At 32.3% G+C, this 21,693-nt stretch overlaps 1 protein-coding gene and 1 long non-coding RNA gene across 19 annotated transcripts; both read right to left on the bottom strand.

Moving 5' to 3' along the window:
* Nucleotides 1-39: 39 nt before the first annotated feature.
* frj (membrane bound O-acyltransferase domain containing farjavit) lies at nt 40-20,967 on the bottom strand. Of its 18 annotated transcripts, none has more exons than XM_089080367.1 (8): nt 20,632-20,967; nt 5,192-5,463; nt 4,886-5,037; nt 4,440-4,648; nt 4,091-4,232; nt 3,911-4,002; nt 2,789-2,903; nt 2,530-2,690 (listed from the first exon to the last, which is right to left on the bottom strand). In XM_089080367.1, exons 1-7 carry the CDS (start codon nt 20,862-20,864, stop codon nt 2,867-2,869), a joined length of 1,137 nt encoding a protein of 378 aa, XP_088936493.1. In that variant the 5' UTR covers nt 20,865-20,967; the 3' UTR covers nt 2,530-2,690; nt 2,789-2,866. The 18 variants fall into 18 exon arrangements, with proteins under 18 accessions (XP_088936497.1, XP_088936483.1, XP_088936490.1 ...); XM_089080366.1 differs by having other exon boundaries at nt 2,530-2,661; XM_089080368.1 differs by having other exon boundaries at nt 2,801-2,903.
* On the bottom strand, nt 5,889-14,039 carry LOC148936051 (uncharacterized). Its single transcript, XR_016139984.1, has 2 exons — nt 10,234-14,039; nt 5,889-10,159 (listed from the first exon to the last, which is right to left on the bottom strand). It is a non-coding gene; the product is annotated as an uncharacterized LOC148936051 (long non-coding RNA).
* Nucleotides 20,968-21,693: the final 726 nt, after the last annotated feature.

Genomic DNA, 21,693 nt, shown 5'->3' with positions numbered 1-21,693 from the left:
AGTGGAAAAGTGGTGAGGGTTTGTTTTGACGGGCCAGGGCTACCCATTTACTACTTATAACCTATAGAAATATAATCTATTTTATTTTTAGTCCTTTGACTGATTCCAAGATTGAAGTCCAAATCTATCGTAAATTGAATCTTTCATAAAGTGAATGAAAAAATTATAATAATAGCAGAATTTACGAAGTACTTAATGGAATCCTTTGATAGCGATTCAGAAAATGAAGAAAATATTCTATTATTAATAACTAAATCAAGTATACCGCATGTTTTCAGTATTCCCGTGAGTTAATAATAGGTTATAATCTTTATTGTCGTCAACATCAATAAGTACTTCATAAGTATTTCATCCATGGATGAACGCCGCCATATTTTGCTGTGACTGCTTCACCTCGCGAGCCGTAGTAACGAAAGCAAGAAGTGACGACAAAATCTATGACGTCATATGAGTACAACAAAAAAACCGAGTCTTAACATTTAACATTTAAAAATATTTACATTTTTAGATAATATATTAAATAAAAGAACGAATTTCTAAATAAAAGAACCGATTTCTTATACAAAAAATATAATAAATTATAGAATTCATTATACAAATGTCTCAAAAAGGTCGAGATTCCTGAATTGCCCGAAAATATAAGTTTTATAGAAAAGTATTTGAAATAAAAGTTGTAGGATTTAAAAAAATCTATTTACTAATCTTATCAGTTTGACCTTGGCATTGCCAAGGTCATATGGAAGTCAACTTTGTTTTTTTAAATGGGATCTCCTATTTTTGATTATATATTCTTGTAGCTGACTTCAGAGCTTTCCAAAATATAATAAAGTATTTTTTTAGCAAATATTTTCTGAATTATGAGGCTTGAATTTGATATGCAATTTGACATAAAGTATAAAATATCTCGTAAATTATTTACTTTCTGACAACTATCTTAACACTTTTATGCACAGAATAATGAGATGAATCAATTGGTGTAAAGAAAATACATAATTGTTACATAATTTTTTCAAAAAAGATAACTAGATTTAATCTGGTAATTTCTGATAATTATAGTGTATCATTATTTCAAGAATTATTTTACACTTTTACGTAATCTATTAGACAGATATCTTATTTTTTAGGCAAGTTTTAAAGATAAATGAAGAATGAAAATATGTTTTTAAAGGAAAAACACAAAAAAACTATATGCAAGAAACTTTGCATATTATTTCTCGCTTCTGATGTCATAATTCAATATGGCTACAGAGAGAATCAAGCTTTAATAACAAATGTATTTACAGTGATAAAAAATAGAATTTTATTATTGCTTTCTTATTATCATGCAAATGTAACAAAGAAACCGCAACTCTCCGTAGTTACGGAGAACACAGCGAATATATTAAGTAATCTCTAGTAACTTTCAGCTAAAATTGATAATAGTACTGATAACAGCATAGAATAAAATACATCTATTAATAATTATTGCATATTTCATTACATAGTAATATCTCTATAAAAAGTTATGGTAATTATTTATATTAGCGGTCACAGCTTCGATGACCTTGACCTTGATATATGTTATAGAAATGAGAATGAACTTTTCTTTATAAATTAATCGGCGTATATTTTTTGAGATATATTTACTTAACTAACCTTTTTTAAAATAAATCTTTGGAAGGGCTATATTATCAGAAAGTTAAACGCGTAACAATATTTTCAATGCATTTTTGCCTCCTGATTACAAATATAATAATAAAATTTGACGTCGGCCGCCATCTTGAAAAAATAGAAAAAAATTTGTATTTTTATTAGCATTTCACAGGGCGCTTGATGCTCGCAATGGTTTTCATCTTTCACTTTACTAAATTAAGTGAGTCTATCATATACTAAAGGAATAGATTCAGAAAAAATGAGCAAAGACCTCTACGGTTTGTGTTTAAGTGATTTATTATTGAATATTTATTTTATTGCATCTCTAACAGAGCACGAGACGCTTATTTTTTATATTTTAGAATGTCTACATAATATGTTATAGAGGGGGGGAGGAGGTCGTCCCTTGAACTCTTCATCAGGAGGCTTCGCCCCCCAAATTCCCTACCAAGGAGATTGTCCTCTGGAGCCGTAATCGATGAATCTTGTCATTCTTTCGAAACGAAACGAGATCTATAATTGTTTTATTCCATCTAATTTTGTGTAAAAAGCAAGGGAAGATATGAAGTAAACCTCGTTTCGCGTGGAAAGTCGCAAACTTATGTGAAATGGAATAAATCTCATTAATTTTTTATGATAATATATAAGGTGTCCTATAAAAAAATAATAACATTTGAAAAATAAATTTTAAATAAATATATTTAAAAAGCTATGAGTCCGCCGATTAATTTATAAGGAAAAGTTGTTCAATACCCTCACCTCTATACATTCATACATGCCTCGAAGAGATAAGATGTCTGCCCGGTAAGCAGGAGATCTAGGTTCGATTCTTAGCTGAGGTGGTATTTTTTTGCAAAATAATTACGAGTTTTCACGACTGGTTCGTGGTCGGGTCCCGCCGTGACGCACATTCTCCCTTCTTATTCGGGGGCTCGAGCCATGCTTGATGCAATCTCTCCTGTCGTGCTCCAGGAGGATTATTTGTATATTTGCTAATGGCGTTGGAAAGTGTCGCCGCTGCAGTCTAACCTGCATCCATCGAGAGAATAGGACCATCTCTGGAGTACCGATTGTGGGGATTCAAGAGAATGCATGTATATATATATATATATATATATATATATATATATATATATATATATATATATATACATACATATATACATACTAATTACGAGTTTTTACGACTAGTTCGTGGTCGGGCCTCGCCGTGACACACACTCTCCCTTCTTATTTAGGTGTCAAGGTCAATGTCATCGAAACTGTGTTCGCTAATGTAAATAAATATCAAAGTCATTAACTAACCATTATACTCCACGGATTCCTCTAATAAAAATTTTTATAAAATACATTGAGGCTTCTGACTAGTCACCGCGACCATATTGAATCGTGATGTCATAAGCGAGAAAAGACATATTGAAATTTTTTACGTGCCATTTGCAAATAAAAAGATATTTGGATAAAACAACACTTGAAATCGATTTAAGACCCATGTGAAAATGGAATGAGTTCTGTTTCCACCCTTGTTCCCCCAAATTATTAATCGTCTGATTCTTAGTGTACACCGAATTATTTCGACCGTACCGATCATCCGCATGTAAAATACTGACTGGTTATCGCTATGACCGATCCAAACACATTCCGCGATCCGCGATTTGTGTCCCGCGTCGCGTCAATTAGCATACACATGTTGTAATCACCGAATCTCATGATTTGACTGCCGTCTGTAGCCATTTCTATTGTGTATCGAATTAGCTAGCGCGAGTTACGCAGCTATGACAACCAACCTGCGCTGTTAAGAAGCATCATTGCGCATAACTGCACTCACGAATTACGCACAAATATCTAACGCATTATATTTACACTGAGATCATTTTTCGGCTCAAACATCTAATGTTATATTTATTTCTCGATATAATAAATGATTCTTTTTTGTTAACTCAGTGTTTCAAATTAATGTTGCAAATTTGGCACCTAACGAATTAATCCGAATCTATCCGATTATCTGTTTTCACGGACTCTGATCTCTTTAAACATTTTTTAAATAAAATTAAATAAAATTTATTTTGCAAAAATTTTTATCATGTATTTTCTCATTTCTGTCATAATTCAAACTGGCTCAAAGAATAAATCAATAGGATTAATTAATTTAATTTTTGTGATTGTTTGTTATCTTTTTGATGAAACATAAGATTTTTTCAAGTTTGTGCTATTGAATAATAACATTTGGATTATATTTTATATCTACATCATTAAATTTTACATATAAATAACTTACGTATCCGTTTTCCTCACATTGATTGTAGAATTTAATGCAAATGTCTTCGAAGGGTAAATAAAATGGAACTTGACAGATGCAAAAATAATAGCCTGCAGCGTAACCATGCCATAGAGCGGATAAAGTCAATGTAGCAACAGTTCTTAAACCTTTATGAGGGAATCTTTTGTAAATACATACAGCCATCCAATATTGTATGCATGTATTCCACATTTTCATTGTGTGTCTAACAAATGGAGAAAATTCTACTTCCCACACATTCATATTGTGCACTGTTTCGAAATCCTGCTGCTCTTTTTTTATTCTGTCGTGATTAAGCGATCTGGAAAATTATTTAAAAGGCTCCTTATTTTCATCCAAATTTTTAAGCTTAGAAATATGCATCTGAATCTTTTTGATATCTTTTTTATGTATTAGCAGCAAGAAACATTGCATATAAATACAAAATGAACTTATTTCATTAGTTAATAGAAAAATAGTTCTTTAAATATGAATATCTCAAAGATTGGATATAAAAAAAATATCTTACAATTCTTCAATTTTTTTATAATCGCGCGGACCTAGACCAGGTACAGGTTGACAGCAAACTGGATAAGCTCCTAATCCTGACATTTGACAAACACACTCAGCTAGTATCATGCCAATAAACATTCTTAGTCGAAAACTGGCAAATGTTGGGTACATATAGAAAAATCTGTAGAAAAAACAGTGTTCTTCGAACTCTACTGTTTGCGTATACTGTAATTGAAAAAAGATGCATTATTAAAATTATTAGAATTATTATATTATGTTATCATTATTTATAATTGGGAAACGAAGGTCTAATCATTTCATCTTTATGAATAATAGCTAAACACACAAAGCTAGAAGAATTTTGTTAACATAATAAAGCTCATTATGCTGAAATCATTCCAATTTTATCATAAAATCGTGCGCTTAACATTTTATGATGTAATACAATTAATTATCAATTACGTCGCTGGGAAATAGATGATTCATCACTAGAAACAACACAATGAATGCTGCTATTTGTTTGAGTTTATAGTAGGTGAGCGGCCACGGATCAACATAATTAGAAAATGGTCTATATAGAGAATCCCAGTATGTTCTATAACGGTAGTATGGACCTACAAGAATTAACACATAACTTACATATATTATTTATATATCTTAAGATATCAATTTATATATTAAGATTCAATTTATATTAAATACAATTTTAATATTTATTTTCCAGTATTTTTTAATTAGAATTCTATATATATTTATCATATTTCTTACCTGTTAATACACCCATATAACCAAAACTGTAATGTATTACATCCATAAAACTGATTTTCTTGAATGCTTCAGAATTTGCTCCCTGATTGTTATCAGTAGGTGCTGTAGCTGCAGAATTGATCTCAAACGCCAGCCCGGGTAGCTTGAGAGTGAGAATCATAACAACGAGATTTGTATAAGTTGGCGGGTTCGATAAACCGAAATAATCACTCAATCGGAAAATCACCAGTAAGTAGAAAAAGGAGAAATATAGACTGACCAAGTGACATTTCCTGCAAGATCAAAAATCTATCGAATTTGTCTTAATATTAAATTATATAGCGTTCCGAACTTGAATAAACTTAGAAGAGAAATAATTTTGTTTATCATAAAATTATATATTTTTAAATTAATTTCAAAATTGACAATTTTGTCTCGTGGAAATAATACAAATTAAAAGTTTATAAAGCATACATTCCTCCGAAAATATATTGATCAGAGTTTTTCTTTATTCTGAATGTTTATTAATCTGATTCAATTGAACAAACTATATATTAATTGTTTAATTTTGAGCTCACTGATTTCATAAAATTCTATTTAAACATCAGAATTTTAAATAAAATTTCAGAAATAATATTTCAGAATTATATTTTGAATATATTGAATAGATATAACATTACTTGACAAGATACAAAATAATCACGTATCTTTTCAAAGGTATACTTAAAAATTTTATCTTCAAAAATTTAGATAAGCAATTTTTGTTATAATTAAAAAGCTATCAAATTAGTTTATAAATCAGATACAAGAAGCAAATAAAAGCAACATAATTGATAATCAGACAAAAAGGTGTCTATTGCGATTAGTCATAGACAATGGCTGCGTTCAGAAAAAGCAGCTTAGTAAGTGCTTTATGATATGCTGTCAATATTAAGAAAGTTCTACTGAACGCTTATTTGACACGAAACGCATCCTAAACACGGAATGTTATAAAATTTACGTACATATACAAAAGATATAATGGATTTAATATTGCAGATTATAATGGACGAAGAGTTGTTTATTAATAATATTATAAATATCGTGGCAGAAGATTTAGGCTAATAGAAGATTTAGGCCATTGCAAGATAATATAAACAAAAGACGAAATGAAAGGAATCAAAATTATTTTGAAATTACAATTCCTCGTTACACTGATGTGCAATTTGTAGAACATTTTAGAATGTCACGAGGAACATTCGAGATTCGTATCAATATATTTTTATATATTTTTTACTGTATATATTTTTATTATCTAAACAGTCATAGAATTTGATACTTTTATGTATTGCAGGAATTACTTAATGTAGTTGCTCCTATTGTAAACTAAGAACAAAATATAGATGTGAGCATAAGTAAAAAATTAATGTTTACAATTTGGACATTAACCAAACCTGAAAGCTTTTTAACGGTAAGCGAGATTTGGGTTAGCCAAAAGTCCTGGATGTCAAATATTTACCAATATTGTATATATTCTGACATAGTTAACGTCTGTATATATATGGCCAAATGCAGCACAATGCCATTTATCTTGCAACGTATATTATTTTGTTATAATTATAACTTTTCTGTATATTAATATTAATCCGTATATTAATTTCTGTCTTTCTGTATATTAACATTAAATGTATGTAATATATTAATAAAGTAACAATTTTTTATCATCATTTATTTTAGGTATTTGAAGCTCGATTACATGGATTTAGAGAAGTTATTGGTGCTATAGATGGCTGCCACATACTCTGTAAGCAACCTATTGGAAATTCAATAGATTTTTATAATAGAAAAGATTTTCATTCTATTATACTACAAGGTAAGAATATATTAGGTGTACAAAAAAGTTCTGAGCTTTTTTTGTAAAATTCAATCTTTAAAATTCTGTTAAATTCAAAAACAAACAAAAAAATATTAATCAGCGAAATATTTCCCGTTTGCATCAACGACCTTTTGTCATCTTTCGGGTAGCTTGAGAATTCCTTGACGATAGAAGCTCACCGGCTTCGAAGCGATAAAGTCATCAATGTATTTTCGTATCTCTTCAAATCTCACGAAATGTGTATCAGCTAAATGATGCTGCAGCGACCGGAATAGGTAATAATCGGAAGGCGCCATGTCTAGGCTATACGCTACGTGCAAGAAAAGTTCCCAGCCTAACGCAAAGATATGATCCTGAGTCGCTCTCGCAACATATGGTCGAGCATTGTCATGAAGCAAGATCACTTTACGACGTCCTTGGCCAGTTTTGGCCTGTTTTCTTCTAATGCATCGCTCAAATTGGTCAATTGTTGTTGGTAGCGATCTGCCGTGATTGTTTCACCCGGTTATAACAACTCGTAATATGTAACACACCTTTCCAATCCCACCAGATACAGAGCAAAACCTTCTTGGCGTGGATATTGGGCTTTGGCGTCGATGTCGAAGGTTGACCAGGGTCAACCCATGATTTTCTACGTTTAGGGTTATCATAAAGAATCCACTTTTCATCGCCTATAATGACTTTGTGCAGAAAATCTTTTTTCCGGAACTTTGAAAGCAAAGTGAGTGCAGTGTCACGCCGACGATTTTTGTTGTCTTCGGACAATTCATGTGGAACCTATCTGCCTTCCTTCTGAATCTTTCCCATCGTATGTAAACGTACGGAAATGGTTTGCTGCGTAACGCTGTTCTGCAAGCTCCTTTTCAGTTTGCGCAGAATTTATATCCAGCAGTGCTTGCAATTCGTCCGTTTCAATTTTTTGAGAGTCCAGCACGCGGTTCATCTTCAAGACTGAAATCTTTTTGGCGAAATTTTTGATACCATCTTTTACATGTAGTATGACTTACAGCGTTCTCTCCATATGCAGCACAAATCATTGCAGTGGCTTCAGCAGCATTTTTCTTCAGATGAAACGCGAAGTGGATGGAAAATCGAATATGCTCTTTTGTTATTGCCATCGTGAACACTACTGATTTTTGAAATTATGTGCATCAAATGCCACCGTATGGCATTTTAGAAGGCCAAATGTCAGCGCTTTAAAACCGCAAAAGGGTGGGAAGATATATAAAATTTAAATTGTTATTTCGGTTGTATGATCTAAAGCTCAGAACTTTTTTGTACACCTAATACATCATTTAATATATCGGTTAGAAATTTAAAATATTTAAAATAATATATTTATATAGGTATGCTGCATAGACTTGAATATTCCCATCAAGTGATCTTTTTTAGTTCGCAAATTCTGTCCGGTATACTCCAAGTCGCGTTGAAAATGTCTTCCTTCCAAATGGGAATGTGTACTTCCTGATGTGCGAACGCATATAAAAATTTATTTTTATGTATGTGTAAGATTTATAGTTTACTTAACTTTTGTGAGCATATTTCTTATTATTGCCACTTTTGGATTATTGATCGCGCTATGAGCATCATGCAACTCGTTTTCGGATGGGGATTGATCAGCATACCGATGCTCAATCAGCAAAATGTTAGCAGATTGACCTTATCTGAAATCGCATTCTGCTTACGCTCTGTTAACAGAATTTGTTGATATTCTATGCCAACAGACACCATACAACATATACTAAGACTGACAACAGAAATCGAGCAGATCCTGCTGACAGCTGACAAATTGGCAGTAGAAATCGAGTAGATTTTGCATAAGCATTTAATTGTGACATTATTCTAATCTTGAAAAATAATATCTCTGTTTTTTTATTTCTCATTTTAAAAGAACAATTTTTAATTGTTTTATTAATATAGAAATTAATATATTCTGTACTGTGTAATATAAATAATGAAATTTTTAAAATATATATACCATGTCCGTTGACTCTTATATCTTCCAATAATTATTTGCTATATTCATTAATTTCTTTGCTACAAAGACACAATTATGTTTTGCACTACGTACATACATAAAAGATACAAAAATAATAATGGCATATTTGAATTTACAGCAGTTATAACAATTTTGATTATAGAAAATCTGATAAATTTCACATACAGAGAAACAAACGCAACTTAGCGAGTCCTGCAATTACATATAGTATTTAGTGATTGTGCAGAATCTGTTCGATTTTTGGTTTCAATCTGTTATCAAATTATGTTACACAGATTCTGTTCGATTTTTGCCAATCTGACATGAAATTGTGTTACGCAGGTTCTGCTTAATTTCTGCCAATCTGCCGACAGATCATTCAGCAGAATTTGCTTAATTTCTGCTGCCAGTTTGCTGGCAAGCAATATGAACAGATTCTGTCACATTTCTGGCAGCAGTTTACCGACATCGACAGACATTATAGAATCTGTGTGCAGATCTGTTGCCTTTCTAGCATCAAAATTTTTAGCAAACTCTCCGCATAATCTGTCTCTTCTTGTTTGGCTGTCAGGATACCAGCTATAGTCCTTGCTCGTGGATCACGAGCGACTAGAAAAAGATTCTTCTAAATCGTGATGAATAAAAAAAAAATAAAGTGCTTAAGAGTAAAAAATTTCAGTCGTTGAATACTATCCTTCTCGCCCTACTTCCCAGATTGTCTCTGTTATGCTCTCCTGATCACTCACTGTACATAAAATACATCAGTATCTTCAATTATCAGACTACGCTTCGATAATTGAAGACTAAGGATTGCAAGTTTATCAATAAAAACAAAAAAATTAAAGGTTCTTTGTTTAAAAAAAAAAAAAAAATACGTCGTTGCATCTCCATTTTTTTTTAAACAATAACTATATGTTTTCTTTACATCAATTGATTTATCTCATTATTCTGCATAAAAGTATTAAGATATAATTTCTAGAAAATGAATAGTTTACGAGATATTTTATACTTTATGTCAAATTGCATATCAGATTCAAGCCTCATAACTCAGAAAGTACTTGCTAAAAATTACTTTATTATACAGTTTCCCGTGTAGGGTTGTTCCTCCCATCGGGTGCCTCCCCAGGTGGCGGATCGGGGAACGCTCGTCGACTTGCTGGAAGATACCGGAAAAATAAAATATCCGGGGCGGACATAAAGTCAGCGACTCAGGCAATGGATAAAACTTACATTGGTAGAATTACCCGAGATAGCAGACCGAATAACTCGGAAAATCCATCCTCGGAAGAAGCAGACTTCACGGATTCTGGGAAAAGTCAACCGTTGCTTGTTGAAAATGGTCAAATAAAAAGCTATTAAAAAAAAACATAACAATGCCAACATTGTTACTTTAATAATAAACTTGGTGATAAACTTTTACCACTAACAATGTCCAATAAACTATTGGAATTGAACATATCCCAAAGAGAACACTCAACATCATTGTTTAAAAAGGACGAAGACTGTCATGAGACAAATTGGGAAACTTAAAAAAAGACGGCCTCGTAACAGTTCTAATACTAATAATAATCAGAAACAAATAAAAATAGACGCATATTGGTTAAAAGCACCAATACCAATCTCAAACAGATTTGAGCAGCTAAGTCAGAGTGAAAGTAATCAGACTAGTAACAACACAATCAAGAAAGAAAAGAAAAGATACCCAAACTTCCTCTGATTTTCGTAGTAGGTATCAGCAATATATAACTTCTCACACACCTGTTAGAAAAACTAGCACCAAATAAATATGAAATAAAAATCCTTAACGGCAAGCAAGTTAAAATCCTCCCTAAAACTTCTAAAACATACTCTAAAATTGTGAAAAAACTTAGGAATATAGAATTTCATATGTACAAGCCTAAACATGAGAGAAACTTTAGAGTTATTTTAAAAAATATGCACCCATCTACAAATGCAGATAATCTCAAAGAAAGCATAGAAGCTCATGGACATTCTATAACTAACATTTGGAACATCAAGCAAAGAGGAACCAAATTTTCCTATGTTTTAAAGATTAAACCTAACTTTAATAACAAACAAATATATAACATTAAGCATTTCCTTCAATGCAAAATTTATTTCGAACAGCCACATCATAAATGCGAGATTTCGCAATTTGTTAACTGCCAAAGTTAACGGCCATACTCGGAGTTCCTGCTTTCGCAAACCAAGGTGCATCAAATGCACCGAGGATTACTTGACTTTCCGGGGAGATCAACTGATGTCAGATGCGTCGGAAATCATCCCACTAACTACAGAGGTGCACCATCTATAAAAAATTACAAAAAAGCTTTCCTACTCTAAGAAAAAAAGAACTCCCAGTCAAATCCTACACGAATCTAAACACACAATTGTCAAACCAACCTACAGTCAGCAAAAGAATCAACCCTGATATTTTCTATGCTCAAGTTACCAGAAATCAATATCAACCAGTCAAACAATGACAATAACAATGTCAATGACAATATCATAATTCATAGTCAAGCGAGCCAAAACAATAAAAATACTGGACTAAAACTATTGATAAAGGATCTGATTATTGTATCCCGAATGGACCACAACTTTATTATTACAACTTATTAGTCGAGTTCGCTAAGCCTAAGAAATTGGAACCCCGAATAGAATCGTTGGGTGGAAGGTTTCTCCTTGAAACTTCACTGACACACACTTTCCTTTAATTTGATTAATTTATTTTAACAATGGCACAAATGATTAACATTTCACTTGCTATATTTCACACACGGTTGAATGTCATCGGGCGGCTCGGCGTGTCTCGCGTTACCTTGGTAGCCGACGACCGGGTATAATACTCGAGATTCTGATATCGCAGCTTGCGTGAACTTGGCGACGAACTTTGGTAATATCTCGCGTGATTTCGTATGACTTATAATTTTGACTCCCCGATTCCGCGTATGACTCCGCTTATAATTATAGAAATCGATGCCTGATCAGCGTTCTGATCGGGTTCATCGATTGATTGCGCAGTATTGGTAAATCAATATTGCGCACGGGTCGATCAGTAAATTAAGGAATTTGCTGATCGACTTTTTCGCAATCGTTTTACGCGACGCATTCCTGCGGTCTTTCGAAAGATTGATCGCAGCTTTTGCTGGCTTGCACTTCCGCAATCTTTCGAAAGATTTCTTGAATTTATTGTTACCATGCAGATTGCTAATATGTCCAGTTGTAGATTTGACTACAACATAATGGAGAAAATAAGTTCCATGTTAAACCTTATAACAATTTTAATTGTTCGAAATTGCTAGAAGTAAATCGCATCTGAAAGCGAAACGCAGAACACGACAAGGGTACGTGATGATCCGCGGCGATCGATTGCCCTAAATCATCCGATCGATGGCGCCAGGTAGTCCATCGATATCACGCGGAAATAATTATGCTTATCAGCCACCCTTCAAGGGCAGCGTTGTTTCGCAATCGATAAAACGTATGTGTGCTATCGATTGGTCGAAAATCACATGATTCGTCGTGTCAATCGTTGATAGGACGAAATTGATCGGATGATCTCGCAAGCTTCTCAAAAAACTCTCGTTACCCAAAATTCTCTGAGAGTCAACCATAATCCTTGCTACTGGAAAGTATACCATGCTCATGTCATCAAGTGAGTGCTCTTGTCGTTCTCTATCGTACTCGTTCAGCTCGTGTCGTAAGTTAGACTTGTCATATCACTCGTCTCATAATAACGTTACGTAAATCATCGTTGTGAGAGACTTTTCGGCGAAGCATTTTGAATCGTGGCGTATCCCTAGTTCACAGTTTCTCTCGTCACATCGAGATTCTAGTGAATCTCGAATTCGACAAGATTTACTGCGAACATTCTCAAAGAGCGAATTCTCAGTAACAAGTGCACGTATCTCAGTTTGACGAAGCAGCACGTCAGCATTCGCTAAGTTCGATCAAGGTGAAAGAGCTTGCGACCATTCCCTTATCACGTTGCGAATATTCTCCAATCACGTGACCGCGCAATTCGTGCGAACAATTTAACCCTGTTCGTGCAATCTGTCTAGCGAACATTTATTCTATTTTATCAACGTGTACGCCATCGTCAGACTCTATATTCTGTACATTTCACTGGCAACAACTAACTTATTAAATTATTGTGATTTGTCTCAAGAATTCTCGTCATTCTATCACCCATTGGATCCTCAGTCGAGGGTCGTTCCAGTGAACGACATCTCAATTCCACATACTAATCATAAGTTGACATAATGGATCATAAAATAAAAATAACAGTCTGGAATGCCAAGGGATGCCTAATTCAACATATATAGGAACTAAAGCATTTCTTAACACATCACAACATTGATGTTATGCCCATCTCTGAGACTCATTGATAAAAACTTGATAAAAACTATATATATATATATATTCTATTTACCATACAATGCCCAGATGATACTGCTCGTGACAGCTTTGCAATCATTATCAAGACTAAAATAAAACACTATGATCCAACAAAAACTCCTGATCTTCTAGATTTTGGCATTTTAAAGGGTTTTCAAAAAAATTTTATTAAGTTTGAGTCATTGCTTGAATTATCTGATCATTCATCAATTTTCATCACTTTAAACAACAGAATAATAGAAAAAGATAAACCCTGCAGGTTTCATAATATTATCTATCAGCAGACTTAGATTATTCACTGTGGAAAACTTAAGCAACCCCAAAGTACATTGCTTCCTATATGAAAAAAAATGACAACTCGTAGACTAAAAAAATTAAGAAAAGGCTGATACTTTTGCTTCTCATCTTGACAAGGTATTTAAACCTAATCCAATAGAGATAAGTGTAGAAGACGAAAAATTTATATACATAACCTCCTGAATGATACTCATGAACCAGTGATATTGCTGAAATCATTTACTGTTTATGAAATACAAGAAACAATTAAATCTCTGAAATCCAACAAGGTTCTGGGATATGATTTAATAACCGATCGTATCTTAAAGGAGCTGCCAGAAAAAGGAATTCGATGTTTCACTTACCTGTACAATGCTATTCTAAGAACTATTTTCCGTTGCAGTGGAAAGTGGCCCAAGTCAAAATGATTTTAAAACCTGGTAAACCTGGTAAACCAGCAGATGATGTCAACTTGTACCGTTCCATAAGTTTCCTTCCAATTCCGTCCAAAGTTTTTGAGATCTCATGCTAAGAAAATTGATGTCTATAAAAGAACGAAATCTAATACTAGACCATCAGTTTGGTTTTCGATCAAAGCACGCTACAGTCGATCAGATACATAGAATTGTCCAATAAATAAAGAAATGGAAGCCAAACGTTATTGCTGCGGCATTCTTGAATGTATTGCAGGCCTTTGATAAGGTCTGGCAAGAGCCTGTTGTACAAGATTAAGAAAAATCTTTCCATAAATTATTATTACATATTAAAATCTTATCTCCAAAAAAGACATTTTTTTATTAAGCAAGGAGAGAGCCTTTCCAAGTTGAAATACACTCCGATTCCACAGGACAGTGTCCTGAAACCCACTATCTGCTTTAGACAACAGATCTTTCTATAAATTTTCACAAGCGACAATCGCCACTTATGCAGACACAATGATTCTAGCTGCTCATAACATGACATTAGCTGAAAATATGAAGAATAAGAGTTAATGGACTAATGGACTAATTAGCTAGAATCATTGTGTCATCTGCATAAGTGGCGATTGTCGCTTGTGAAAATTTATAGAAAGATCTGTTGTCTAAAGCAGAGAGTGGGTTCCAGGACACTGTCCTGTGGAACCGGAGTGTATTTCAACTTGGAAAGGCTCTCTCCTTGCTTAATAAAAAAATGTCTTTTTTGGAGATAAGATTTTAATATGTAATAATAATTTATGGAAAGATTTTATTATGGATTAATGGACTAAGTCCATAAACGTGACATTCACTAATCGTAGTGGAACCTGCCTGATAGTCACACTAAATGATCTTTCTATTCCGCAATCCAATGAAGCAAAGTACTTGGATATGTACCTGTCTCACGTGGAAGAAGCACATTTCCATGAAGCAAAAACAACTCGGAATTCAACTCTCAACTATATTGGTTTATTGATCGCAAATCACAGCTATTTCTTGGAAATAAACTTCTTCTTTATAAGATATTTTAAAACCGACTCTGGACTTGCCGAATTCAAATTGGGGCATTGCCTCAAATTCAAATGTAGAAATTCTCCGGAGATTTCAGTCAAAAATGCTTCGAATCATCACAGACGCTCCGTGGTACGTCTCAAATCGGATTCTCCACAAAGACCTTGGCAACAGCACAGTTAAGGAAAAAAATTAGATACTACAGCAGGAACTACAGCGTACGACTTGATTAGCATCCAAACATGTTAGCAGCATGAAGGAGAAAACAACTCGAAGACTAAGAGGAAAATCCATCAAAATCTAATTATGTAATTGTTGATAATTTAGAAGTGTTTCAATGGGATCGCCCTTCAAGTCAAAATCTAGTAGCCATACATGTCGATAAATGTCTCCAATGAGACAGATGGACATTTCTAGGAGTTAATTTAAAAAAAAATTATACTGTTTTGGAAAGCTCTTGATGTCAACTACAAGAATATGTAATAAAAAATGGAGGTTAGATTTCCATTAAAAAAAAAACAAAGTTGACCTCTACATGACCTTGACAACGCCACCCAAAGGAAAATTAATAAGATCAGTAAACAGATCTTTTTAAACCCTATAACTTTTATTCGAAACACTTTTCTGTAAAACTTATATTTTTCGAGATATTCAGGAGACCTTTTGGGACGCCCTGTATACATGATTATACAGTCCAGTAATAACTGCATCATCTCTCGCAGATAAGTAGAATGGGTTATATTAAGTAGAAAAATCTTATACCATTTAGCGATTTTCGCAATAATTAAAGGATTATTAATTTATATATATCTGCAAAAGGAGCTTAATAATACATAATATTTATTGCTAGAAGATGTTTGAATGTGATTTGACAAATGAGAAAATATTTATTTATAGTGCACACTTTCAACATATTGCCGCACGCCTAGCAAATGTGCATCGTAAATGTGGACTATCATTTTGTACGAAAGCTCGCTCACTCGTGGATATAAATTAATGTATAAATTAATAATTTTAATTATTGAAAAAGTCGCAAAATGATATAGGAATTTTCGATTCAATAAAATCTGTTCTACTTGCTCACGAGACAATATGGTACCGGACTTTGTATATGGAAAATTTGTCTTATTCTTTTAAACTTAACTTTAAAAAAAAAAGAAAAAACAAACAAACAAGACAAAAATTTTTTTATTTTTTCATTATTATTTTTCTTACAATAAATAGAAATTTTACGAAAGAAACTAATATACGTTCATATATGTATGTGTGTGTGTGTGTGTGTGTGTGTGTGTGTGTGTGTGTGTGTGTGTGTGTGTGTGTGTGTGTGTGTGTGTGTGTGTATATATATATATATACATATATATATATTCATTATATCAAATAAGTATATTCTTTTACCAACATCCGAGTCAAATAATTTTATTAATTTCTGAACCTGGCAACCGACGAGCACGTCCGCGCACCCGCACGAACTCGCAGTGAACTCGCACGACACGCCCGAGGATGGACCGTTAGTAGAACCTTTATCACTTGTCATATCACCAGCCAGTCTGAGCGCGCGAAATATCAGTTCTATGATTAGTGAACTTTAAATAATTTAAAAACTATTATAGCCTCGACATTTTCGTATTAGAATTTTCGTCTTAGAATGTTCCAAAGAATCTGCTCTTAAAAGAAAATGCGTCAGTTTTGGGACACCCTGTATATATATATATATATATAAATGTTTTAATATATATATAATTAATAAATATATATAAATATATATATATATATATTTATATATATTAGGTGTACAAAAAAGTTCTGAGCTTTTTTTTGTAAAATTCAATCTTTATTCAAAAACAAACAAAAAAATATTAATCAACGAAATATTTCCCGTTTGCATCAACGACCTTTTACCATCTTTCGGATAGCTTGCGAATTCCTTGACGATAGAAGCTCACCGGCTTCGAAGCGATAAAGTCATCAATGCATTTTCGTATCTCTTCAAATCTCACGAAATGTGTATCAGCCAAATGATGCTGCAGCGATCGGAATAGGTAGTAATCGGAAGGCGCCATGTCTGGGCTATACGCCGCGTGCGGGAGAAGTTCCCAGCCTAACGCAAAGATATGGTCCTGAGTCGCTTTCGCAACATGTGGTCGAGCATTGTCATGAAGCAAGATCACTTTACGACGTCTTTGGCCAATAAATGGCCTCTTTTCTTCTAATGCATCGCTCAAATTGATCAATTGTTGTTGGTAGCGGTCTGCCGTGATTGTTTCACCCGGTTGTAACAACTCGTAATACAATACACCTTTCCAATCCTATCAGATACGGAGCAAAACCTTTTTGGAGTGGATATTGGGCTTTGACGTCGATGTCGAAGATTGACCAGGGTCAACTCATGATTTTCTACGTTTAGGGTTATCATAAAGAATCCACTTTTCATCGCCTGTAATGATTTTGTGCAGAAAATCTTTTCCGGAACTTTGAAAGCAAAGTGAGTGCAGTGTCACGCCGACGATTTTTGTTGTCTTCAAACAATTCATGCGGAACTCATCTACCTTCCTTCTGAACCTTTCCCATCGTATGTAAACGTACGGAAATGGTTTGCTGCGTAACGCCAAGCTGTTCTGCAAGCTCCTTTTCAGTTTGCGCAAAGTTTATATCCAGCAGTGCTTGCAATTCGTCCGTTTCAATCTTTTGAGGGCGTCCAGCACGCGGTTCATCTTCAAGACTGAAATCTCCTTGGCGAAATTTTTGATACCATCTTTTACATGTAGTATGACTTACAGCGTTCTCTCCATATGCAGCACAAATCATTGCAGTGGCTTTAGCAGCATTTTTCTTCAGATGAAACGCAAAGTGAATGGAAAATCAAATATGCTCTTTTGTTATTGCCATCGTGAACACTACTGATTTTTGAGGTTATGTGCATCAAACGCCAAACCGTATGGCATTTTAGAAGGCCAAATGTCAACGCTTTAAAACCGCAAAAGGGCGGAAAAATATATAAAATTTAAATTGTTATTTCGGTTGTATGAAATCTAAAGCTCAGAACTTTTTTGTACACCTAATATATATATATATATATATATATATATATATACAGGGTGATTCAAAATAACTGTTTGTTCTTAAAATGTCTTATTCCTGAGATGATTTTAAGATTTTTCCTCTATCAAATTTTTATCAGAAGCTGCAAGAAGATGCAAGAAAATGCAAGACATGCATGTGTTGCATATCAATACTCGCGGTTGGAGAGTGCCAGGTATATCCCTGACTAGGTGTTTTCAACGGGTTATATAACACAGATCCTCTATCTCCTCTTCTTCTTGCTTTTTCCTCTTTTTTCCTTATATCTTTTATAAATTTGTCTATATTCTTCTATATTAGTTTAACTTTCTCTTTATCCTTAAAAATTTGCATGATGCAACACAAAAATTCGTGTGAAGACAAAAGACGTCTTATCCACTCAACGATCAAATCGCTTTTTTGAACAGTTATTAAAAATCAATAGGTTATGAAATATTTTGCACTGCATATTCTGACATAAAATATAAAAAAATATGTTGTAAACTACTCATTTTTTGATAACCGTATCTAATATTTAAAAAATTTTTATACATAAAGGAATAAGACAAATCGACTGATATAGAGAAATACATAAATGATATAGAGAAAATACATAAATGTTTTTAATAAAAAAAAATATATACTAGCATATTACTGATGGATCATTTTTTAAAATTAACTATATATCTATAGTTAATTTACGATGATTAATTTGTCTTATTATTCTATATATTAAACTAGCTAACTGACTAAGGTTGCATTCTGATATTTATTGCCAGTACTAAAAATATATAGTTTATGTCATGTATATTATAGATTTTCAGTATTGGCAGGAATATCGAAACGCAGCCTTAGATTATGAAAAAGTTATAAAAAAATGATGATGGATCTCTAGAATATTCTCTAGAATATGAAATATCTGTCAGAATATAAATCTTGTAAGTTATTGACTTTTTAATCTTAATATTTGTATATCCAGAATAACTGAGAGGAATTATATCAATTAAAAGAAATATATTTTATTTAAAATGGAAAAAATCTCAATAATAATTCTATATGTGAATGAATCAATATTGTAATTATGTAATCTTCTGGAAACATAATTTTTGTTTTTCTATATCTTTTATGTTTTTGAGAATATTTGCCTGCATTATTTAAAATAGGCTCTGTATATTCATAAATTATATACCTTATTAAATACTTAGAATATAGATATTATAGACATATCTAAAATATCAAAAGTCATCATGTGCATAGTACATATTATGTATATGTATATCATATTTGATATATGAGTACATGCATGCACACAATATTATATACATAAAAAATAAAAATAACTATGAAGTTTACAGTCCTTATCTCCAATTTCGATAAAATTAGGCTTATTTGACGCATTTTTACATAAAGCGAAAGAATCTGGCAGAAAAAAATGTTGCTCTATCTCACAACCAAGATATTAGTCGTTAAAATTGACAACTATTCAGATTAGAAAACCTGTCATATTGATGAAATATAGCCATATGTTTATATTCTGTGACTACATATGCATGCGAAATGTATGCGAATTAAAACATATGTATACTTATAATGCATTACTTGGATTTCAATGATAAAAGAATATATCTATCAAATCTTCGCCTTACTAAGCGGATATTATATCAAAAATAATGGATACTAAAAAATTAGCAAGAGGTCTATACAAAAATATATTATGAATCATAAGCAAAATCATTGCAACATGTGTTGCTTTGACAAGAAAGGCCTTTCTTGTTCCTCTTGTTACTCATTTTTAAGTTTCTCGTGCTATTCAAGGATTGCTTTCTATTTTTATAATAGATATTAGCTTTATAATAGGCAAAGAAAAGGGTTCTGCTCCTCTTTTGTATCTCACCGACTGTTTAGTAAGGCAAAGATATAATAAATATATTTTAGATAATAAATATATTTTAAAGATATAATAAATAAATTTGCGCATTTTTCACATGCACATGTGACCACGGAGCACGATCATGTTGCTACATTTTATCGATATGACAGGTTTCTTTAACTGAATAGTCGTCAACTTTAACAATTAATATCACGGTTCACGAGGCAAAGCGACACTTTTTTCTGTTAGATTCTTTTGTTTCGTGCAAAAATGCGACTAAATCTAATTTTATCAAAATTGAAGATGAGAATTGTAAACTAGAATTACTTATAATTATCAAAATAAGTGTTGAAAAACATTGAAAAATACAGGAGAAATTTTACGGAAAATAAAGTATCAATTCAAAATTTATTTCATAAGACAGTTTAAATTAAGAAAAATTATTATATGTGATGTTCGTGCTTCTAAATACATACTTACATAAAATTTTAGCGAAATCAGTGAGCAATACTCTAAATATAACAGTCATTGAGTTGTTTCATCAAAAAAATTTACATTAAATATATGTATTCGTACTTCCATGATAAATTAGTTATAATAATGGCATTGATGAGAACAGTAATAATCGGATGTACAACTGACAATCCTGAGATACAAGCCACTAGTGTGAAGCCAATGAGGGTCCCAATCCATTGTTTTACATGAGGTCTTTCTATTTTACGATAAAAAAGTCCAATTGCTACGGAAAATAATAATAGTAGTACATAAATGACATCATTCCACAACATTGTCGTTCGAAGGCAACTAAGTAGAAAAAATTCACTATCAACACACACACGAATAACATATCATCAGAGATAAGCTTGAGCAACTTGAGAGCGGCTATGATCACTCTTAGCTTAGTGTCGGTCCACAATAGGTGACTTAAGCTTTAAGACGTAAGAAATTGACCAATTATAATCTAATATGAAAAGAATAATCGACTATGATTGGTCAATTTCTTACGGCTTAAAGATTAAATACTTATTGTGGACCGACACTTAGAGACACTATAATAAGAGCTGGTCACGAAAAAGCAACTTTTGATTGGTCCGCCATGTTTGGCTATTCCCACTTACTTTCAAATATATTAATTACATTAATTAATTTTAAATTGTAATATTATAATTTAAAAACATAAGCATTTTAAAGGTAATAAAATATATATATTTATAAAATTTTATTTTATAATTATATTACCAATTTATTAATATATTTATTAATATATCGTATTTATTAATATATTTCCTTTAATATTTATAATTTTAAATTTATTACTATTTATTTATTTATCTTTTTTTTCGCTATTTATTTTTTTCAACACAAAAGCAAAAATTAATATAATACTATTATACTACTGTTATACTATAATATTTTTAACTTTTTGATACACAATTGTCAAAACAATCTTCTGTGAAATCAATACAATGATAGCTATTCACAAAGTTAGTGCAGTGAGAGAACTCATCGCAGAAAAGTGTCAACAATAAACTCCGAGAAAATTTCGAGAGATGCAAATATCGATGTCATGCCTTTTTTAGAAAAAATTATACATATTTATTATACATATTTATTATT

The sequence above is a fragment of the Pogonomyrmex barbatus genome, unplaced genomic scaffold (genome assembly GCF_055798465.1).
Source record: "Pogonomyrmex barbatus isolate J1 unplaced genomic scaffold, ASM5579846v1 scaffold3, whole genome shotgun sequence".
Taxonomy (NCBI): domain Eukaryota; kingdom Metazoa; phylum Arthropoda; class Insecta; order Hymenoptera; family Formicidae; genus Pogonomyrmex; species Pogonomyrmex barbatus.
This window is presented reverse-complemented; position numbering and strand designations above follow the sequence as displayed.

Excerpts from the sequence above, each read along its gene's own strand:
- frj (XM_089080356.1), bottom strand. The coding sequence starts at position 20,864 with ATGTTGTGGAATGATGTCATTTATGTACTACTATTATTATTTTCCGTA. Across the intron at positions 5,464-20,631 it reads TACGAATACATATATTTAAT|GAAATGTCACTTGGTCAGTC; the intron begins GTAAATTTTTTT and ends TTGATCTTGCAG. Across the intron at positions 4,649-4,885 it reads ATCATCTATTTCCCAGCGAC|TATACGCAAACAGTAGAGTT; the intron begins GTAATTGATAAT and ends TTTCAATTACAG.